General features: G+C 43.0%; 1 protein-coding gene and 1 pseudogene across 1 annotated transcript; both read left to right on the forward strand.

Moving 5' to 3' along the window:
* The first annotated feature begins 1,334 nt into the window (after positions 1-1,334).
* IFIT3 (interferon induced protein with tetratricopeptide repeats 3) lies at positions 1,335-8,771 on the forward strand. The gene is made up of 2 exons (XM_069460073.1): positions 1,335-1,457; positions 6,782-8,771. The coding sequence occupies exons 1-2, from the start codon at positions 1,453-1,455 to the stop codon at positions 8,217-8,219; spliced, it is 1,443 nt and encodes a 480-aa protein (XP_069316174.1). The 5' UTR covers positions 1,335-1,452; the 3' UTR covers positions 8,220-8,771.
* Positions 8,772-20,800: 12,029 nt separating this feature from the next.
* On the forward strand, positions 20,801-23,864 carry LOC138376138 (interferon-induced protein with tetratricopeptide repeats 1B-like; annotated as a pseudogene).
* The last annotated feature ends 224 nt before the right edge of the window (positions 23,865-24,088 follow it).

A 24,088-nucleotide genomic window follows, 5' to 3' on the forward strand; every position in this document is an offset into this window, starting at 1 on the left:
AAGAGAAAAAGAAGCCTTTCCCACCAAAGACCAGTGGGGCAGGATTGAGGGGGCGATTGCTAGGGAGGGAGGAAAGGGAGACTGACTGCCCCGCCGTCTGCCCTAAGGGCTTGCAAATGCTCTGCAAAGTCATATTTGGGGATGGGATGGGTAGGAGGAATTCACTGCCAAGTACCTCAGGTTACCCTTTTGTATAGAATAGGTTTCTGGTCAAGAGTGATGTTAATTCTCTATGCACGAGTGGGGTTGACCAGAAAGCCAGGTGTGTCTGGAGCCACTGCATGACAGTGAAAGTGGCTCTTCCCAGGGCATCATTTCTATAATGTGGGTGGAGAAAAAAAGGAAAATCATCCTAGAGCACTTTAAGGATGAGGAAATGAGGCTCAGCGATGTGACTCAAGAAATATCCCAGAGCTCAGCAAAGAGATCACCAAAATCCAGGTGTCCTTTGTTATTTGTTTTCTCCCCCTTCATTCAAGATTGTCTGACTCACTGTTTAATTCACTCCCCCAGGTAAAAGGGAAAACTGATGTTTCAGATATCTCTAGAACAGCACTTCTCAAAATGTGGTAGAGGGATTCCTGCCACTGAATTCCAGGGTACTTGTCAAAACACCAGGTTTCTGAGCTCAACCTGGATTCACTGCACCAGAATCTCTTGTCCATGCTGTCAACCTAAAATAATCAAAAGGCTCAGCATCCAGTTGAAAGAGTTGATTCCAGTACAAAGTGTGATGGCATCAGACAGGGGAGCAGAGCTACAGTGAAGAATGGTGATCAGTGCTTCTAGTGTGGGGAAAAATGAGGACCGTTTACATAGGCAAAGACGGAAGTGCTGAACAGAATTACATTTTCCATAGAAAGGCCAATGTACACACAAAATTTGATTGACTACTATTGATTACACTCCAACGGGGTAGCCTGACATTCTATTGTGAGGAGGTAACCATCACAATGGTCTCTGTCTCCAACGTTATTTAGTCTAGGTTTGAATAACAAACAGGGAGTCTGGTTAATGTATAACATCTCAACACAGAAGTCAGAAAGCAACAGTCACCCACCACAGAAGAAAAAATGGTCATGCTAATGTGAGTCAGCTTTCAGCATTTTAACTTTCCCCCTTGGCATGCTAAATTTGGAAGGTCCTGATATTTTACTTTCTTTGCATGGTGCCTTTTTACAATCTCTCAAACCACAGTTTCAGAAGATATCTGGGACATATTCCCAGTGAGGGTGAGCTCAGGGCTCACACATTCAGTTTCGGTTTCTCCTGAGCAGGAATCCTGATAGCATCCCATCAGTTTCACTTTCCTTTCTCCTGTCATAAAAGCACAGACCTGATGGGTAGCACCCTGGGTGGAAGCCTCTTCAGCATTTGCTTGGGATCAAGGAGCTGAACATAATAACATCAGCCTGGACACCAGCTTTTCCAAATTGCAGGGAAACAGCCGTCATGAGGTAAAGGTCCCTGCTTCTCTGATAGGCAATTGACAATTTCTCACAGATCTTGTTCTTACAGACAGCTTCCTGAATTGTGCTATTTTCAGTGTTTGCTTAGAGATTAAATATGTACTGAACTAATTCAATCATAAACCTACCTTGCTAATTCGTGCATTTTTATTTTTGTGGCTCTGTCTGATTTGTAGAGGCAGGCAGCCTAAGGACATTGAGGACAGTGAGAGTTGGGAGCTGAGCAGGTGACAGGCACTTATTGAGAGAGCCTCCAGGGAACACAGGCTGGGATCCTTTCAGGCCGAGACCTGGAGAACAGTTACTAATGGTCGTGCTCCCTCTATTGTTTCTTATATTTAAAAAGACTAAATCAGAGGTTTGTGGATTGTGTTGTAGTTATTTTAAAAACATGCTTGCTTCTCAGCAAACATGCTAAAGATGAATTCAGCACTGCAAAACTCCAATTCATGGTGAGGTCACCTTTACATTGAAATGTGCTTTTTCAGAATTGGGGGATATGTCTGTCTGAGTTGTCCTCTTACTGACCTGCTAGCCGTCCCACGTGAACTATGAGCAGGGAAAATGTTGCAGTCTCTCGGGCTGTTCTGCAGAACAGCTGGATCGCAATCAACTTGAGTGCTCCATTGGAATGCAAATTACTGGGTCCTGCATGCTGATTTTCTGAGTAAGTAGAACAGAAATAAGGTCCAGAAAAAAATACTTAGTTAAAGAGGACAGCAAGTACTTCATAGGCACACTGAAAGTTTGAGAAGTCCTGGCTTATAGAAAAGATGTTCATCTCCAAATCCCTTCTTCCTTAAATGCATACAAGGCTTCCTGCATTGTATGTGTGTAAATGTGAGGGAGAAAGCCCCAAGTGGGGAGGAGGAGGGAGGGGTGGGAAGGATGTTAAGATAAAGCAAAGCTTTCCTGTGTGAGGGGTATTTTAGGGATGGGAAACTAGTCATTGGAATCACTGCCAAAAAGTGATGTCTTCCTAGAACCTTGCTACTCAGTGTGGTCTGAGTCAGAGATCTCTTGGGAGTTTGTTAGAAAGGCAGCATCCTAGCCCATCTGAATCCAGATCTGCAGTTTAACACGATCCCCAGGTGATTGGGTCCATATGCATATTAAAGCTTGAGAAGTACGGCTCTGGAGAGTTCCTTGGCTCACCTTTTTGGAGTGATGGGCTCCATGGATTGTGCTTGCTCTGATTGACTAACTGAGCATAGTTCTGCCTGTCCCTTCACGTAGCCAGCTGGAGTGTAATCAGAGCATCTGTGGTACAAGCTACCTCAGAGGTTTCCCTCAAAACCCCCACTCTTACATTTCAAGAGGGCCTCTTTCTGAAAATTTCAAGGTTCCACTCTAGTAATGGCTTTGACTGGACCTGGAAGGAGATGTGGCATCTACCCTGGGGTCTGTGGGCAGTGCCAACAGGCTGTGATGGTCCAGGTAGGTGAGCAGGAGGAGGAACGACTAAACAAGTTGATCCCAGGAATTTCCTAAGGACTAGCAGTGCTAGCTTTAACTGCTTTGGTCACCAAAGTCATGGCTGCAGCCTGAGGCCATGGGAAATCTCCATCTGGGCCCGAGGGAATCCCACCTCCCCAAGGGTGTTCTATTAAATGCAAACTATCCAGGTGGGATGGGCATTCTGCTCCCCGCTTTTCAGCTGAACCTAGACATTCTTTATCAAGTGACTGCAGCTGTCATCCCACCTACTTGTTTGTATTACCTTAAATATCTGAGTTTAACTACTGTTAACTAATTTATGTATACATATAAGGAGAATGCAGAATAATTTTCAAAAGCACATGTGAGATAAATTAGAAAGTGAGAAAACCTTGGCAAATGGAGTCTTTGTTTTAAAAAATGCAACAATATTTTAATGCAAACCTCCTGAACTCTGGCTCTCGGATTCATGCTATTTTGTTTTGTTTTGAGTCCAGATCTCAGGACATCCAGTCCAATATACTTTGCTCCAAATTGTACTACAAGGAGAGATCAGGTATCAAATACCTCATCAAATTGGTAACCTTAGGGAGAAAGGCTTAGGAAAAACCAAGGGACCTGAATTCCAATTTTCAGGAGGTTTTATAGTCATAAAGCCACATGCATAGTTGGCTATCTTCCTGAATGAACTGTTCAAAGTCATCATTAAATGTCTCAGCATGGCCAGCTCCGGCATTGGTAACGTGGTGGTAGGGATGGAATTTCCCTGAGAGTTCCATACTCAAGGCTCATTCACAGGTCTGGGAATATTGTTGCTTTTCTGTTTGCCCTACACTTTCTTAAGCAATCAACATCCTCTGAAACTGTTACCTAACAGAAAGGGAATATGTTTCATCTTGGAGGGAGAATTTTTATCAGTAGGGGCTGAAAGTTTAGTTTGGTAAGATCCCTCTGGCACATTGAAATGTCAAAACCTACCCCTCTCCCCACAAAAAGAGAAAGATAATGCCCTTAAGCCTGCAAGGTGGTTTCTGGTTTTGGTAAGGCAAATGCATCTAAAGTCACCTGTCATTCTGCAGGTCTGCTGGATACTCCCTATCCATCCTTAGAGTGAGTGTTCAACTATTATTTTCAGGCACCTATATGCACCTATAAATCTGCAGGTACATTCTATTGATTGGAAACCCACCCTTTCTTTCCTCCCTCTAAAATTCCTATTTCATCCATCAGCAGATTTAACTTATGCTAAGTGGTCATCTTCATAACTTACTTTTAGTGTTTATTTTTCAATCCTTGCTAACTTGAGTTTTGACCTGTCGTCCTTCATATAGGACAGCTAGAATCCCCAGGTGAAGCCACATTGAAAAATCCTAGAATGGAGAGGGAAGATATTGACACTGTTAGCCTCTCTGGCTAGGGCCCAAGAGAAGGGAAAAGACTGTCCATGAAAGAGGCACACACATAAAGAGGCTATCCAGATTATAGATGGCAACTTCCCCTCCTCACTCCCATTGCTTTGGGTTGATTCGGCATCTCTCACTCTTAAGCATTTCACACGCAATACTGGGTCAAAATGGTTTAGATCAGCATTACTGGAAAGTGAGACAGGAAGTAAATCAGAACACTTGCAACAACAGTGTGTGGGCCAGTAAATTGCAAATAAAGGCAGTGGTTCCTTGTAGAGTCAAATGTAGTCAATTTAAAGAACTTCCCTTTATTCTGAGATTATATCTTTCTTCCTCCTTCAGTTATAATACAAATGTTTCCTTTATTTTCTATCTTTTAAAATAAAATGTTGGTAAGAATAGATGGTTGGTATCTTTTTTGGATGACCTTTCTTCCCATGTCGTTGTGTTGCCAAATACATTGGCAGCCCTATTTGGTTCATAACTTTTTTTCTGAAATCATGCTAGTCTGTGAAATCCAAAAATATGGACAATACTGGGTTTAATGATTTCTGAAGGTTCTTTCCAATCTTATTGTGCCAAGACGCTACTGGTAAGAAAGCAGGAGCACAAACTCAAAGTCGGGAACACACACCCCAAGCCCTAGGCAAATGCAGATGTGGGAACATAGTTTGAAAACTCTCACAACTTACTCAGCTAAATAAGGCCAGTGATCTTCCTTGGTATCTTTCAGCTACAAAATATAAGTTTTTCAATTTTGTTTGTTTCTTGCAACAAATTCATTCTCTCTGGGGATCTGGCCCATGTGGTGGGGAGACTACTTCAGTCAGACTCAAGCTGAGCCTCCATGGTCTGCTTGTGAGTCTGGGGACATGGTGGAGAATATGAAGGGGAAAGGACCTAAATCAAAGAACACCATGACAAACATCCCTGGGCTTTCATTTCTTCACATGGTTCCTAACAAGACTGGGCTTCTGGAGGCAGAGACGGATGAAATACCTTTTATTTTTCTTAGTATCCCTAGAACTAGCAAAGTGACAAAAAGAAGTAGCCCAGTAGGGTCAGTAGGGTCATTGCTACAGTCCCCAGCCACCAGGCCATGGCCCAGTACTGGTCCATGGAAAAATTGTCTTCTATAAAACTTAAGAACAGGGCTGCACAGGTGATGCAGGAGGTGAGCGGCTGCGAGCAAGGAAAGCATCGTCTGTATTTGGATGGGGAGTCCAAGCTGCTCCCCATCATTCACATCACTGCATGAGCTTCCCCCACCCTTCACAATCCATGGAAAAATTGTCTTTCATGGAACTAGCCCCTCGTGCCAAAAAGGTTGTGGACTGCTGGATCATTGCATAGCTAAGTGAACCTTGCACAGAATGTGTGAGGACTGAGACCTGACGTGGTAACTGAGCGGGACAAGAGAGATCCCCATACCCCCACTGCCACGTCCCCTTCTCATGCATCTGCCCTCGCCACCTGCATATCTGCTTACACAGCACAAGGGATGTGCTTTGTGCTTGTCTGCACAGACTGCAGCTATAGAAAGGTGAATCTAGGAAGCGAGAGGAAAGTACCTCCTCTTTTGTCTAGGAAGACTTAGGAATGTGTGTTAGAGAAACAGAACCAATAGGATATACAGACAGTCCCCAACTTACAAAGGCTTAACTTACGATTTTTCAATTTTATGATGATGCAAAAGTAATACAACCATTCTGTTTTTCACTTTCAGTACAGTATTCAGTAAATTACATGACGTATTCAACACTTTATTGTAAAATAGGCTTTGTGATAGATGAGTTTGCCCAACTATAGCCTCATGTAAGTGTTCTGAGCACATTTAAAGGTAGGTTAGCCTAAGCTTTGGTGTTTGGTAGGTTAAGTGTATTAAATGCATTTTTGACTTATGATATTTTCAACTTATGATAGGTTTATTGGGATGGAACTTCATCGTAAGTTGTAGAGCATCTGTATATAAAGAGGTTTATTATGAGGAATTGGCTCATGGGATTATGGAGACTGAGAAGTCCCGTAATCTTTTGTCTGCAAGCTGGAGACCCGGGAAAGTCAATGATGTAGTCCCAGTCCAAATCCAAAGGCCTGAGAACCAGGGGAGTCAATGATGAAAGTTCTAGTTCAAGTCCAGTCCAAGGATAGACGCAGACCAATGTTCCAGTTCAAGCAGTCAATAAGAGAGAGAATTCTCCCTTCCTCTGCCTTTTTGTTCTATTCAGGCCCTCAATGGATTGGACAATACCTGCCCGTGTTGGGGAGAGCCATCTGCTCTACTCAGTCCACCAAGTCAAATGTTAATCTCTTCCAGAAACATCCTCACACACACACACCCAGAAGTAATGTTTAATGAAATATATGGGCATCCTGTGGCCCAGTTAAGCAGACATATAAAATTAAAGACCACAGGGTGTGAGGCTCAGTAGTGCACGTCACAGTGACCATGTTTATTTTTTTCCACAGTGAGGTCACCAGAAACTCCCTGGAACAAATCCTTCCACAGCTGAAATGCCATTTCACCTGGAACTTGTTCAAGAAAGAAAGTGTTTCAGATGATCTAGAAGACAGAGTATGTAACCAGATTGAATTTTTAAACACTGAGTTCAAAGCTACCATGTACAACTTGCTGGCCTACGTAAAGCACCGCAGAGGCCAGAACGAAGCAGCCCTGGAATGCTTACGGCACGCTGAAGAGTTGATCCAGCAAGAGCATGCTGGCCAAGCTGAAATCAGAAGCCTGGTCACCTGGGGAAACTACGCCTGGGTGTACTACCACATGGGCCGGCTCTCCGAAGCTCAGATTTACGTGGACAAAGTGAAACAAACCTGTGAGAAGTTTTCAAATCCTTACAGCATTGAGAGTCCCGAGCTTGACTGTGAGGAAGGGTGGACACGGCTAAGGTGTGGAAGAAATGAAAGGGCAAAGGTGTGTTTTGAGAAGGCTCTGGAAGAAAAACCCGACAACCCAGAATTCTCCTCTGGACTGGCCATCGCAATGTACCGTCTGGATAGTAACCCACAGAAACAGTTCTCTGCCAATGCTTTGAAGCAGGCTGTTGAGCTGAGTCCTGACAATGAGTATGTCAAAGTCCTCTTGGCCCTCAAACTGCAGAAGATGAATAAAGGCGCCGAAGGGGAGCAATTGGTCGAAGAGGCCCTGGAGAAGGCTCCTTGCCAAACAGATGTTCTTCGCAGTGCAGCCAAATTTTACAGAAGAAAAGGTGACCTAGACAAAGCTATTGAATTGTTTCTGAAAGCGTTGGAATCCATACCCAACAATGGCTACCTCTATCACCAGATTGGATGCTGCTACAGGGCAAAAGTCAGACAACTGCAGGATGCAGGAGAATCTGAAGCTAGTGGAAATAGAGAGAAGATTGAAGAACTAAAGCAATATGCTATGGACTATTCGAATAAAGCTCTTGAGAAGGGACTAAATCCTCTGAACGCATACTCTGATCTCCCTGAGCTCCTGGAAACAGAAGAATGTTACCAGATAGCATTCAGTAAGGAGCTCCCTGGCGCTGAGGGGCAAGCACTCCATGAGCGCCATTGCAACGGTCAGGAGTATCTCGGGAAGTCTGAAGACACTGCTGTCCAACATTGTTTAGAGGGCTTGTCCATAAGCAAAAATTCAACTGAGAAGGAAGAGGTGAAACACCAGCCACAGAACACAGCTGAAAATCTGCTTCCACCAAACGCACCAAATTCTTGGTATCTTCAAGGATTAATTCACAAGCAGAATGGAGATCTGCAGCAAGCAGCTGAATGTTATGAGAAAGAACTGGGCCGCCTGCTCAGGGACGCCCCCTCCGGCATAGGCAGCTTTTTCCTGTTGGCATCTGAGCTTGAAGATGGCAGTGAGAAGACAGGCCGGGGCACAGTTGGGCCCAATCCCTGAGAGGTCTCCAGCTCCTCAACTGAGTCAGAGAGGAGAGAAACAGAGCATCACAAGGCCTGCGACGGTGGTTGTGAGGAACAGAAGGGTGGAAAGGCAGGGGGCCCCCACCTGGGGTTGCGGAGGGGGGTGGTCTTGCGTGTTGCTCTGAGGTACATTTTTAGAGAGTTGTTTCCTCATGTTCTGTCTCCCCCGTTCATTCCAGCCACATAGTTATCTAATGCTCAGGTCTTACGACTAATCACTAGTGGCAACAGTGCTTCAGGCCTATGTGATGCCGATTAGTTCTCAGTTTGCGCTCGGTTCACCATCTAACCCCATTTCTGCCGTTCTTGCCAACAGCCACAAGCGGTGACCACCTAGCTACAAAATCTTCCACCTTCACTCCCCCCATCTCATTTCCATCCAGCCTGCTGGGCCTGGAAGATTCACTTTTGACTAACTCTGAAATATCGCTTATGTCTTTCTTTTGGCTTCAGCCACACATTTATATGTATTCTTTTTTTTTTTTAATATATATGTTCTTGATAATGATACTTTGAAAACCATGTTTTCTTGATCATAATGCTACAATAAATCTAAAAATTTCAACTCAGAATAGAGGCAGTTGTGTGGTTTGTGTATGGGACTATGGCAATAATATTAATTCCCAAAGTCTCTCCTTCTAGGGACAGTGGGTAACTGCTAAGCCATGCCATGCTAATTTGACATGTCCATTTTAGCTCCTTCTTAGAGGTAACACTCTTACACCTGTAGCCAGCCCATCCTTAGACTATGGGAACTATGACTCTCGTTCCAGCCCAGAAGCCCCAGCTAAGCCCAGTGCCCAGTTAGCAGGGCTGCTGTTGACCAAGATTGCTGTGCTCCCAGGAATATCTGGGTGAATGCCTCCCTGACAGAGTGTGAGGAACACCAGTGCTAGGGTGGCCATAAGGACAGAGGTCCATCCAGGCCTGCAATAGCCCCATTCAAAACTGCAGGCGTCTGACGTGGTAAGCACCATTTTGTTCCGATAAAAGTCAGACCTAGGCTGGGTACAGTGGTTCATGCCTGCAACCCCAGCACTTTGGGAGGCCAAGGCAGGAATATTGCTTGAGGCCAGGAGTTTAAGACCAGCCTGAGTAACATAGTGAATGAAACCCAGTGATGTAATGGATATTAAAAACTAAGAAGGGAGGAAGATGGGAGGGGGTTGAAGGATAAAAATCTACCTATCAGGTACTATGTACACTATGCTGGTGATGAGTACACTAAAAGCCCTGACTTTTACATTATACAGTTACACAATTGTATGCATTTGTATAATTCTACAATTATACAGCATCATACAATTCATCCATGTAACAAAAATCATTTTTACCCTCTAACTCTATTGAAATTAAAAAAATTAAAAATAGATATATTCTACTCTGAAAAAAAAAAAAAACGATTAGCCAGGTGTGGTGGCACACTCTTGTACTTCCATCTACTTGGGAGGCTGAGCCAGGAGAATCGCTTGAGCCCAGGAGTTTGAGGTTGCAGTGAACTATGATCACGCCACTGCACTCCAGCCTGGGTGAAAGAGCAAGACTCTATCTCTAAAACAAAATAAAACCAAACAAAGAAAGGCAGACCTAGGTGACAGGGGTCTCTTAAACTCATGGGGAATAGTCTCCTTGGACTTCAAGATTTTCCTCTGCATTCCATTTTTGATTCACTTGTGAATGTAATATCTAGTCACAACGATGTAAACAGAAGAGTAAAAATACATAAGTAAGATGATCATTTGAACACTTTGCTTTCAAATTCCTTTTCCCCTAGATTGGGAATTAATATAACATTTGAAATAAATGCTGGAACAATTCCTTAGCTGGTTTAACATCTGGAAACTTGTTAGTAGGTTTGTAAGTGGGAGAAAGACTGTGGCCCTAAATGAGTCTGTCTCTCTGAATTTAGAATTTAGACCCTATACAGCAGCCCTCTGATATTTGCAGATGTAACACAGGCATCTTGGACCCTTTCCAAACTCAAAGATCCAGACCTGTTAGGGATATTGAGTTTTGCGCAAGGCATAATGCCACATAAGAGGCTAAGGCAGTACGCCATGGTAACTATAGTTAATAACAATATGTTGTGTATTTAAAAATTGCTAAGAAAGTAGATTTTAAGTGTTCTCACCACACAAAAAAAATGATGAGTAACTGAAGTAATGCATACATTAAATAACTTGATTTGGCCAGTGCACGATGTATGCATATAGCAAAACATCATGCTGTACATCATAAATATGTACAATTTTTAATTGTCAACTAAAATAATTTTTAATTTAAAAAATGCTAAGGGGCCGGGCGCGGTGGCTCACGCCTGTAATCCTAGCACTCTGGGAGGCCGAGGTGGGCGGATCGTTTGAGCTCAGGAGTTCGAGACCAGCCTGAGCAAGAGCGAGACCCCATCTCTACTAAAAATAGAAAGAAATTATATGGACAGCTAAAAAATATATATAGAGAGAAAAAATTAGCCGGGCATGGTGGTGCATGCCTGTAGTCCCAGCTACTCGGGAGGCTGAGACAGTAGGATCGCTTGAGCTCAGGAGTTTGAGGTTGCTGTGAGCTAGGCTGACACCACGGCACTCACTCTAGCCTGGGCAACAGAGTGAGACTCTGTCTCAAAAAAAAAAAAAAAAAAAAAAAAAAAAAATGCTAAGGGGGTAATTATAGGTAATGAATAAACTTATCCAGTAGGCCCAGCATTCATTCCCATGTCAAGTGTCCTCTGCCTGTCATCATTTATACAATAATTCTAATAAAATGCTATGTGTAATCTCAAGAATACCATAGATCATCTCTCTTAAGATATTATAAGACGGGGAAAAGGTCAAAAAAAAACAACCCACCAAGAAATATGAGTGTGTATGAAAGCAACTGTGCCATCTCAAGGATAGTGTTTACTAGTTGCTATAATAAAATTTTCTCAGTGAAAAATACTAGAAACTACTTGAAAATAAGCATAATTTTAGAAGGTAATTAATTCCACATTTGAGTGTATGGAGCTCAAAGCAATTTTACCATATTCTCTCTCTCAGCATGACTTTCCTGTAGATTATGAAGACATGGAAGAAATTATTAATATCATTGTCTCTTTCACACATAGAGATATAGGGAAATGAAGGCACAATGTGTCAGTTATCTATCATGGTATAACAAACCATCCTGGAATTTGTGGCTGAAAAAAATAACCATTTTATTTGTTATATTTATTGGGTTAGAAAGGTGGGAGGGGCTCAGCTGGAGGGTTATTCTGCCAGTTCTACCCAGAGTCACTAATGACACTACAATCAGCCAGTAACTTGGCTTGATCTGAATGATCTAAGATGGTGTCACTCACATGACTGGTGGTTGGTGCCACGTGTTAGCTGGGTCTTTCTCTCCATGTGGCCTCTCCATTCCCAAGGATGCAAGCCTGGGCTTCTTCACATGGCAGTCTCTAGTTAGCAAGAGAATGAAAGAGAACAGAAGCTGCAAGGCCTCTTGTAATCTTGGTTCAGAACTCCCACTGTGTCACTTCTGCCACACTCTGTCAGCAAATGCAAGTGTTAAGGCCAGCCCAGAGTGAAGGGGACCCACCCTAACACTAATCAACACGTTTTGTCTTATAACACAAATTCCAAATCAGCCAAGAGAAGGAAGCCATGTTCCCTAAATATTCACTTCAGTGAATATTTTGTTAGTAACTAAACAGTTGTTTAATTGGATCATCAGTTTTTCTCAGGAACTCAGGAAGTTTTATCTTTTTTTGATGCAGTGAGACTCTCTGCAGAAACTTAAAGAACTATTAATGACTGGAGTTTGGGGCAGGCTGGGAGAAGGAAGCAATGACGGAGGTGATGAGAAGAAACCCAGGGACAAGGACTGGCAAATGGGATCTATAGGATCTATATCATTGGAATGGAAAATCCTATAGTTTTCTTGACCACAAATTCCAAAGGAACCTTGCTCCAGAAGACAGAGTTTGTTTATAGACTTAATTAATAGATATTTAACTGTTAATTCAGTTAATTCTTAATGACTCAGGCACACTGATTTGTATAGGATGCCCTGACTGGATCAGAATGGACAAGTATGTAGGATGGTGAACCACACAGAGCTCAGAGCTGGGGGCTGGGGCAAAAGAGGAACTTGGCATTCTGAGAGGGTGAAAGGGAAGCTCTATTTGGGTTCATTCTGACAAGGTCAAAGCGATTAAAAGAAAAAACTGGGGGAAATAGTCTTAGACTTTGTTCCTCATTTGTTACATACTTGAAAAGCGAAGGGACTTAAAATTTTCTTTGTTTGATTTTTTTAAACCCCTTCTTTTCACCAGATGTTAGAAAATATAATAGATAAGATTATAAAGATGAGAGTTTCCAATGGACCGGATCCTGAGGTGTGCATTTTAATTCAGGCTTATAAACTTTAAGTAAAGATGAGATAAATTATACCTCAGATGCTTAGGTCTACTCTATGTAATACTCCATTCAAAATATTCTTTTTCTTTTACAGAGATGGAGTCTCACTCTGTCTTGGACACCATACAGTGGCACGATCATAGCTCACTGCAGCATCGAACTCCTGGGCTCAAATGATCCCCCCACTTTAGCCTCCTGAGTAGCTGGGATTACAGGCATGAGCCACTGTACCCAGCTCCATTCAAAATATTCTGTTAGAAAGTTTTTATACAAAATATGCCACCCAAAAGCACAGAATCCCACTCCAAACTCCTGCCTGGCCCATCGCAAATTATATTCCAGCCCTATACGGGAGCTACTTGCTTCCTTCCAAACCAGGAGGCCCCGGCCCTCTCTAAGACTTTTGCTGAGAACAAAAGTAACCTCCCCATCTTCCTGCTCCTTAAACAAGAGGAGATTTAGGGCAATTATCCAAAAGGAAACAGTATGCCAGAAATACAATTCCTGGGTTAGAGCAAGTGAAGTCACTTTTCTCATGACTTTGTTTTCTGTACCCATCCCGGACTTAGCATCCCACCTTTCAGGAGGAGTTAAGAAGGAAATGCAGACCTTGGTGACTGCCAGTGAAGTGAATTGCATGTTGGAGTCCCTGACAGCGTCTTTGTCCAGCTCAGTTTCATGTTTTCTGCAGAATCAGGAGGTGACAATCAAAACGGCCCCTAACTCACATTTGAGATGAAAAATGAATTGAGAATCATTGGATTGAGAATCCAGATAAACTCTCTTATTTAAATAAGGCTTAACCCTTGAGGAACGAAGGCTCATGGAGATGAATGGTTTTATCAGGATCACCCAGTTGGTCTCAGTTACAGAATTTATCCTGAATCTAATTCAAGTAGAAAGCCTGTTCAGCGAGAATAAATTTCCACCTCCAGTTTCCATTGTTTTGTAGTATTTATAAACTCATGCACACTTCATCAGCTGTTTCTTTTCTCCTTAACGCTGCTTCATGCTGTGTGTCCTGGGTCTGTTTATTCCCCAGGACGTACATTGCAAGTAAAGCACTGTTACCTTTGTGCCTGATTCTAGAAGGGCAGGCCATACCCTCCAGGGGGCACTGCCAAGGCAGAGAGCCTGTATAAAACGGGACTAAGGATGTTTGCTGTTTAGCAACTGAATTAGGAATGCATCACAAGGCTTGTCCATGCCCTAAGGAACCACTGCAACTCAGGGGAATTTCTGGACCCTCTCAATGTGTTTGAACAAATGCATATTCTGGGAGACTGTGGAGTTATTGCTCTGCATTTTATAGTGGTTCGTGTAGAGGCTCTTTATACATATATATCCACCAACATAGGTACCTGACCAGCCAACTCATAAAGGGGAAAAGGGTATAATCCAGCTCTACAGCCCTGGCTCTCTGAGTCCAGCCCATCTCCAGGTGGCATTTTACCTGCCCCTGGAAAAGTAAGGGGCTAGGTCTCACCTACAGACCAGTCAACAATTGAAGACTATCAGGGAGTACAACTGTCAAGACATCTAAAACAAACTCATACTTGAATAGACACTAATGATGCATACCACATACGGGGGCCACCAATCACATAAATCTTTCTGTTTCCACAGTACCAATTTAGCAGTCAGCTGGCAGTTTCACAGTCACACGCCCTTCTTAGCTGCTTTTGTGGGATTATCATGACTTGAGAGACAAGAACAGTTTGGTGGTCCTGGATCAAAGCCTTCCCCTAGTGTGTGCAGCCAGTAGCATTGCACACTGCACAAATAGCCAGGGGCCCCTTTAGGGCCAGGCCTGCCTAAGGAGTAGACAATTTTGGGAGTATTCTCCAAGTAGGGGAGCCAACAGAACCATGAATCTGCCAAACACATCAGGTTAAAGACCAAGAGTTAACCCAAGAAGTTTTTTGTGAACTTCAGGAAAAGATAAATATTCCTCCTCTGTGATTGCAAAGCAACCAATGTGTGCTGCTTTTGTTAAAATCAAATTAAGTGCTTATGAATCTGTCTCTCTTGCTAGATAACAAGCCACTTAAGAAGAGGAAACATGCCATACATCTTTTTATTAATGCCTCCAGGTCCCAACAGAGCACCTGGCTTGTGATTAATGGTCATTTACAGTTTGCTGATTTTTAAAATGGGTAAGAAGTGCATGCACTCAAGGCTGCCTTGACCATACCAACCATATGTTTGGATCACAGTTTCCTTAAACATCTATGGGCTTTCCAGAGCATGGGAATGACATGAGTACTAAAACTTTTTTTTTTTTTTAGCTCAATTTAGAATCTTAAATTTCAATTACAACTAGAAAACATCTTCACTTCTGCTCATTTCCCTTATAGGCATGGACTTCCCAAGCCCCAAGATATTTGAGACAAGTTTAAAAATAACTTGCCTCCCAAGAAGCTGAGGACTTTTCCTGTAAGCATTATAGGATCTATGCAATGTCTTGAACCTACTTTAATGATTTAAATGTTCCGTAAAACCTACATAGACAATTCAAGGTGCATGAATTCTTGACACGTAAAAAACAAAACCATGAAGATTCAGTTAGAATTGAAATACATAGGAGTCAGCTGGAAAAGTAAATTATGATGGGCCAAAGGTAGCCATCAAGACCCCTGAGGTATATGAAAATTACTGGGCCTTTCAGGGAAGAGAAGTTCTTGGTAGCTGAGTATTTGCTCTGTGAGTGTAACTGGCACTTGTTTGCAAACATGAGCAGTCTCAAAAGCAACCTGAGGCACTCTCTGTAGAGGTCAATGCACTTTGACCTACATTTCTTTATGGTGTGGTGTTGTGTGGGTTAGTAAGGTGCACATGGAGAAAACCAAAGCACAGAGGAATGAAGTTTCTGACTCAGAGTGTCATAGAAAGACAGGTGTTTACTGGGAGTGACTCCCTGGTCCAAAGGGACCCAGAGATCATCTGGCAGAGCATCTCTAAAACTTGAATGTATTAATACCAACGAATCACCTGGGCAGGTTAAGAGGCAGATTCTAATTTCAGTATATCTGTGGAGGGGCCTAAGATTCTGCATTTCTTAGCTTTTAGTTGATGGTGATGCTGCTGGTCCACAGACCATACTTGGAGTATCAAAACTATGGTCCAGTGGTTTTAAACCATACACAAAAATCCCTATGGGATTTCTTTAAAAAAAAAAAAAAAAAAAAAAAACTTACTGATAATACTGATGCCTGGACCTTACTTCCAGAGATTCTGACTCATTGGATTGGGAATTAGCTCAGGCAATTTTTGAAGATTTCCAGGGAATTTTTCAGTTTGCAGCCAAGGTTGTAAACCACTGTTAAAAGCCAAGCCTTTTATAGCACTGATGAGGCAACTCAGAGTTGAAGTGAAATCAAGTTCACTCAGCTAGTTGGTTAAACCCAGAACAGGTCCTGAATCCTGATAGTGGAGTCATAGTTCAGTGCTTAAGTTTCATTTCTCCAAGTAGGAATCCTGTCTGTGAGAAATGAGTTTCCCTCTCTAGTTTCCATTGCTCTTTCCTGTTTGTAAAAACATGCACGCACACACACACACACACACACACGCACAGAGTTTAGGTGTTTCCTCTCCTTAATGCTGCTTTGTGCTGTCGGGTTCATGGGTCTGTTTATGCCAAGCACACGCTGGGCTAGATTCTAAATACCTAATCAGCTCAGCCAGAGTCCCACAGAAGGAGGACTGCTGCCAAATTGATAGTAATAAACACTCACTCTGTTTCTCTGACACAGCGTTACTAAGCAATAATTATGTGCATGAAAATTCCAAAGTCATACTGCTCTCAGTGTAAGCAGCTCTCTTAACATTCCTTTCCATATTTGCTTATGTTTCCATTCCTTTCCTTCAGAGTTGGGTTAGGGCTAGTGCCTTGTAGGAAATACTTGCACCTGAAAACTCAGTTGGTCTTCTAAAAGCCTCCGGTCTGATACAGAACTGGAGAGAGAGAGCTGAGAGAAAGTGATCCCCCTTCTACAATCTCTTCTCCCCCTACACGGGTCTGTCGCTACTAGGGAGGGGCTGGGTGCCTGCTGCCCTAGAGGCATTACCAGGCTCCACACGTGGGCATGGCCAGGGCTCCCTGACCTGAACCTGAGGTGGGAATATCTAGATTGCCTCAGACCGAAGCTCAGAACAGAACACCCCTATCTCAGTGGCTGCACAGCCAGACGTGACATGAGGCACCTCTCTTTCAGTGCCCACTGGGAAAAACTGTAGTGGGCAGGGGCTTCAGCTGATGGTCAGCACAGACCGTACCGATGGAGGGGCTTTTCTCACACTGTGAAAACAACACTCACAATTACTGAGTGTTCTTCAATGAGACATGTTTTCCGTGCAATATCCCATTTCATCTCAGCACAGTCCCATGAGGAAAGTCATATTGCTATTCTAATTTTGCAGGTAAGTAAATGTGGCTTAGAAATGTGAACTGACTGGCCCAAGATCACACATCCAGTGAGCAGCAGAGTCTAGTAATGACCCCAGACACTCTGCTCCAGGTGGCCTTCACCACTGAGCAACACCATGTGGTGCGCACAAAGACAAGTGAGAGTAAAAGGTTTTAACATTTCTCACTGTGCCCAAGCTGGGGAGGAGGGAAAGAAACCTCAGGAAAAAAATGTCCCATTCGTCCCATACACAGGATAACAGTTGTTCTATGATGGAATTTTATTGTCTTGTACTCAGAGAATACAACCCTGAAGTAGATAAGATGGCACACGTCTCTGAGGAACCCCCTTTCAACAAGAGATTCTGTCACCTGACAGGTCTAGGAGGTTCTTTCTAATGGCCTGAGTTTGCTCATTCCCAAATGAGACTATGTTGGCCTGACAGTCACTCTTCCCTTTAAGCAAACCTGGGCTTCCACGACAGGTCTGCCTGGACCTAGTTCCCTGCTCTTTGTTCCCCTGGGTGGTTTCACCCACGATTTCTGCATTCATTGTGCTTAGAAAATTGTATTACTTACTTCTATAATTAGACTATACTTAAGGCATGGGATTCAGATTCTCATTATTTAAGTAATCTTGAGATTTGGTGGGTTTGGGAAGGATCACATGGATCTAAACAATGTCCTGTGTTTATAAGGTGTCAAGAGGGTCAGTACATTTTTTTCTCAGAACTTGTCTCATACTAATGGGCAGATGTGGTCTAGCTCAAGTTGTCTAAACCCCTCCTTTTTTTAAATAGACATGGAAAGGAGTTTTTGACTCACACAGGGAGAGATTTTATACTACTGCCTCTCAAGCGTAGCCTTTTCTAAGAGATCTGCAAATTTGAACTGTGAATGCATAAAATCCTGCTTGACATTCCTTTCTGGGTACTCCTTCTTGTCTATATAATCTTTGGTCTTAGAAAAGTCAAGATACCCCTGTGTCTGCTGGAGTGGTAACACAGAAATTCCCTGACAAGAAAGAGAAGAGCAGCTCTGGATATCTGGGAGCTGGTCTGGTATTCTCCTGTAGCACATAAACAATTTTACAAAACAGTAACATCAGAAAAGGCCATCCTGTGACCTTGATGGATCAAGACAAAATACATGGCCATTCTGTAATCGTGTCTGAGCTCAATCAGCCCCCTAACCTGGCTAACATTAGTAACTGCTGCTTCTTTTCAAATTACACCTTCAACATTGGTCTAGTCTTCCCTCTTTCTAGATATGATTTAAGATACTCAGTCATAGAATCATTCCTGCTTCCTGCCAGCATCCAATTCCAGGCAAAGCCCTGCTTCCTTAAATCCTCCCCATAATCTCTTAACACAAGCCCAAATCTGTTAAGTCCTTTATAACAGCCTTGTATTGAGATACCCCATGGTTCCCCATGATGTGTGTCCTCTTTCACTGCAATGAGTAATATACCCAATGTGCTTGAACACAAGTGTGTTTCTGGTGGTCTTTGGCTGGAGGGGATTGACACTGAAGATGCTCAGCTCTTGCTGCAGTCACCCCTTCATCATCCTTCACCAATTACAGTGAAGCAAGACCAGCCAGAGGTCCAAGACAGACTGGGCAATTTACCACAATGAGAAAGGCACTGAAAGAATTAAAGGAATATCTAATATCTAAACTGCATGAGCATTATAGCACATGGCACTATAAGCTCATAGAAAACATTTCCGAAAAGTCTCATTATCTTAGTATCTTATCAATTCTCTCTTTTATAATTAAAGAATTAAAGTACTGTTTGGACCAACAAAGTAAATAGTCTGAATTTGAACAGATCATAATATCTGATATTTGGAAAAATATATACAATTTTAATTTTTTTCTAATCATCTCTATTAGTTATGGTAATGAGAGGTGTTACCCAAAAAAACCCTTCAAATATGACTTGGTAAATAACATAGGAATTTATTGCTCAAATTACTGATTGGCAGGTAGCTACCCTGCCTCCAGTGATTCAGAGACTAAGATTCTTTACATCTTTTTTTTTTTTTTGAAACAGGGTCTTGCTCTGTTCCCTAGGCTAGAGTTCAGCGATGTCATCATAGTTCACTGCATCCTCAAACTCCTGGGCTCATGCGAGCCTCGTGCCTCAGCCTCCCACCACACCAAGCTAATTTTTATATTTTTTTGTAAAGTTGAGGTCTTGCTATGTGGCTCGAGCGATCCTCCCACTTCAGCCTCCCAAAGTGCTAGAATTACAGGTATGAACCACCACTCCTGGCTTCCTTCCATCTTTTGACTCCACCATCTTTAATATGTTGCTTCCAAGTGTTTATACAAAAGAGGAAAGAGCCTAAAGGAGCATGCATGGATGTTTTATGAGGTAGGCCTGGAAATGGCACACATAATGTTTAGCCATTTTCCATTAGCCAAAACTCAGGCACACGACCACACCTTACCACAAGGAAGCCTAGGAAATATTGCCAAGTTATAGGTCCAGGACAAAGGAGAAACAGCACAGCTAGGCTACAGTTTCACTTGGTAATTATGTGTAGACTATAGTAAAGTTAATAATCCCATCTTGAAATACTCCAGGGACATTGGTCTTGGTCTTTGCCCTTTTGCTTATCTTGGTGCACTACCCTCCTACATAACCAAGACATGAAACTGGCAGGGTGACTCAGTAACAGCTCACGAGAGGATTTCAGAGTAATAGTTTTCCACACTTTTCCTTTTCCCTTCTTGTTATGCAGACAATTATACCAGCCCTGGTCTCACAGAAAGTTTTTCATTAAACATGTGAAAGTTGTTCGATTGACTTTCTGGTGGGTGGTGCTTTGTAACAGGTGATGTAAAAAATAGTGGAAACAGAAGATGCATGAGGATAACCCAGAAGAATTATGTAAATTTAGATTTAGATTTTAACATCCACACATCATAGAATACTGTGAACCTCAGTGGTCCCATCACATTCTCTGACCATAAGCACATGTTTCTGTACTGACCAGCTTAAACACTGTTGTTTGAAACACTGATGGTGGACAGTAAAGACCAAGCATATTATCAAAATAATCAATATGCTTGCGTAAGCTCCACTAGAGTCTGAGTTGGTAGGAACACAAATGCTGCTACAGGATGTAAATATGACAGTTTTCTTATAGACCAACATCTCTAAACCCAGAGGGAACCATTTTGCCTAACACAGTCTCACAGAAGAAGGTTTAACCATCTGCAACCTCATGCTTCCACAAATTGACAATGGCTGTCTGTAATATTCCTTTAGGCAGAAACCGCTGACCCTGGTCCAAGGAGCTTCTGTTGCTGATGTCCCTAGAACCACCTGGCTGGGTACACGTGATAGTAACAAATTATACACACAAAAATATACATCCTGTCCTTCACTGGTCTTTCCACAACACTGAACATCATCAAGAGATCCAGTTATCCTCCATTTTCTAGGTCACATTGACCCCACCAGGGAATTTGCATATTAAAACTGCTTTTCACAAATACCCCTTTAGCTGCCAAAACTGAGCATGTGTTTGGAATCAAAGCAGAGACAGCCTTCTCTTTCTAAGTTTCATTTTTACCGGGCGAGTTTCATTGGATCGATCAAAGGTGTGACAAAGTGCCTGGGAACACCTCCCATATATAAGCACCGTGCTTATCTGAGAAGCCCGAGAACTCTGTGGACAAACCTTGGAGGAGCCTCCCAGCCTGAAGCAAAGCACCACGGAGCACCTGCTGTCCCATAGCACCATGAGGTAAAGGCTTTCTGTGCTTCGCTGACCTTATTTCTGTGCACTTGGAAATTCCAGTACCTTCCCTAAGGACCAGTTCTTTAGCAGGCATCCTCCTAAGGGAGCTGTTCCACTCATGCTTCTAACCCTGAGGGGCACCTTTAACCTGGTAACAGAGGGAAGTTTAATAAGGGGGCTATTTAGATGTTATAGGCGAAGTTCAGGGAAATTAACAGGAGAAGGTGCTGGATGGGGCGTGGTGTGACAGCAGTGGTAACATGACAACCCTAGGCCTGCAGGGCAAGAGGAGGGAGCAGTGACCAGGCCTGGGGAGACCCTTAGCTGTAGCTGCAGAGAAGGGGCTTCTCAGGAGGCCTTTGGTGACAAACTCAACCACTGACAACCCAGAGCAGAGCCCAGTGGGCGCTGAGGAATTAATACCAAGGCCTTCACCTCCTCCTGTGCTCTGATGATGTCATTTGCGTAGCACTTTCTAACAGAGGGACGATTACTCAGGGGATACTTACTGAATATTCACCCAAGCCTAGAGGGCAGATGGGCCTGGGGCCCAGTCAGGACAAGAGCATTCAGAGCCTTTCAAGCATCCAGGGGGGAAGGGGAAGCATTTTTGATCTGATAATTCAGTCAAATTCAGATGGGAAAGAGAAGAACCTATTGTCATAGATGGCCATTTTTCTGTTCTTTTTGATACCAAGTCAAATTTTGTGATTACTGTGAAACTATGAAATTGTGATTACTATGAAATATGCTTTTCAACAAATCAACTGTTTTCAAAGTGTGATCCCCTGGCCACCAGCAGCAGCATCACCTGAGAACTTGTTAGAAAATGTAAATTCTCAGGTCCCGCCCTACACCGCCAAATCAAAAACTCTAGGGTGGGGCCCATCAATCTGTGTGTTATACATCTTCCAGGTAATCACGTTGTTAGAGCTGGTTCCCCTTGGCCCCAGGAACAGAGAGGCAGAGTCAATGAGGCTGCAAAAAGGCAAAGGAGTTTACTGGCTAGCTCGAGCTAGGGTCCAAGTCCCAGAGCACCAACTCAGTGGCCTCTCCACGAACTAGGACCCCACCCTGGGGTAAAGGTTAAGCTTTTATACTTTTCTGTATGCTAGTTTTCACATGACACGTTAGTCTGCACACGACATACTGGTCTGCACTCCATCCCCCTTTAGTTTATTTGTTCTTTTAGAAGTGGCTGATCGCGTTGGCTCCTGATTGGTTGACTCTAAGCTTCGGGCTTTTCGCGCTGGCGTCAGTTGTAGTTAACTCATTTAGGGGAAGAGGAGGGTCTCCAATGGGGGAGGGGGGGCTGTTGTTGCATACCTTCTAGCTTTTGGTTACAAGCGATACTGGGAACACACGCCCTGCACAAGCTGTTCATGTGCTGATCATGTCTTGCCCTTCTTATCTACTTAGCTGGTTGGAGGGCCCCTGGACTCTCCAGCCCTTTATCAGGAAGTAACTTGCGGTTATCTCCCTGGGGCCTTGTTTTCCTTTACTTTAGTGAACCCTGCCATGGCTCCACTTATGCTAAGCACCAAGCCAGCAAGCTGTATATACAGAAGCAGAACTAGGCTGTTAGCTTCTCACATCCAGGAAGCCTAATCTTGGAGTTACCCTTGCTCTTATACCTGTTTTTCATTCTGATTAACTATATTTATCAAACAACTAAAAGCAAGCACAGTCACAGAAGCGAATAGCATCAGTTAGAATCAAAGAGAGCACACATTTTCCTACTATCAATTCCTGTTCTTCAACGTTGCATGCTAAAATTTGAAAACCACTCTACTAGATGATGGAAAATAGGAAATTTTTATCAGGGTTGTTATGTGTTTGTTCCAGAAAATATATATTCCTTTTTTTTTTTTTCCTAGTTTGGTTAGAACTGGCAAACTGCAAAAAATATTTTCTTCTCAAAAGCATTCTGATGTTCGCCTGGATGGCTTTAAATCAGCAGTAAAAGGTCATGAGGGGTTTTCTTTGCACCCCCTAAGGAAGGCTGTCAGGCTAAATCCAGACAATACATATGTTAAGGTTCTCCTTGCCTGAAGCTTCAGGATGAAGGAAAAGAAGCTGAAGGAGAAGAGTACATTAAAGAAGCCCCCCCTCAGCCTCCCAGAGTGCTAGGATTACAGGCGTCTCTACTAAAAATAGACAGAAATCATATGGACAGCTAAAAATATATATAGAAAAATGAGCCGGGCATGGTGGCGCATGCCTGTAGTCCCAGTTACTCGGGAGGCTGAGGCAGGAGGATCGCTTGAGCCCAGGAGTTTGAGGTTGCTGTGAGCTGGGCTGACGCCACAGCACTCTAGCCCGGGCAACAGAGTGAGACTCTGTCTCAAAAAAAAAAAAAAAAAGAAGCTCTGGACAACATATCCTCACAGACCTATGTCTTTTGATATGCGGCCAAGTTTTACTGAAGTGGCTCTCCAGATAAAGCTCTTCAGCTCTTAAAAATGGCCTTGCAGGCAACACCCACTTCTGCCTTCCTGCATCACCAGATAGGGCTTTGCCACAGGGCACAAATGATACAAATAAAGACAGCTACGAACATGAAGCCTAGAGAGCAGGAGAGAGAAAAGGTAGACAGATTTGTTCAATTGGCTATATATGAATTTGAAAAAGCTTTAACACTAAAGCCCACATTTGAGTTGGGCTTACGTTGACCTGGCTGAAATTATATGCAGAAAGAGGGCACCACGAAAAGGCTTCGGATGCTTTTCAGAAAGCGTTACACATGACAATCATTGATGATCACATACAGCAACAGATTCATTACTGCTACGGACATTTTCAAGAACATCACAGGAAATCTGAAGATAAAGCAATTACACATTATTGAAAAGGTCTGAAAATAGAAAAAAATGTCCTATGCCAGGGAAAAACTCCTCAATGCTTTAGAGAAATTGGCTAAAAGATGCATTGACCAGAATGTGCGTGTTGTGGAAAGTTTCATCCTTCTTGGTCTGGTCCACAAATTGAAAGGGGAAGTGAGTGGCCCCCTGCTGTGCTATGAGAGGGCCCTGAGGCTGGGTGCTGACCTATACCTTATGTTTTAAACAGAGGTCACCACCACACATTTAATGTTCTCATAACTAACTACAACTGTGAAATTAAAGAATTCAAAGTTGAGGCTGTTAGAACTTTAAATTATTCTGAGCCTTGAGAGGAATGTGGCTATGTGGCCTGAATCACATAGCATAGTTGCAGCTGCAACTTCTGCTGTGTCCTGTAAATGATTAGGAAAGGCTTTGTGGCACCAGAGATAAGATCTGCTCATATC

The sequence above is a fragment of the Eulemur rufifrons genome, chromosome 28, assembly GCF_041146395.1.
Source record: "Eulemur rufifrons isolate Redbay chromosome 28, OSU_ERuf_1, whole genome shotgun sequence".
NCBI lineage: Eukaryota > Metazoa > Chordata > Mammalia > Primates > Lemuridae > Eulemur > Eulemur rufifrons.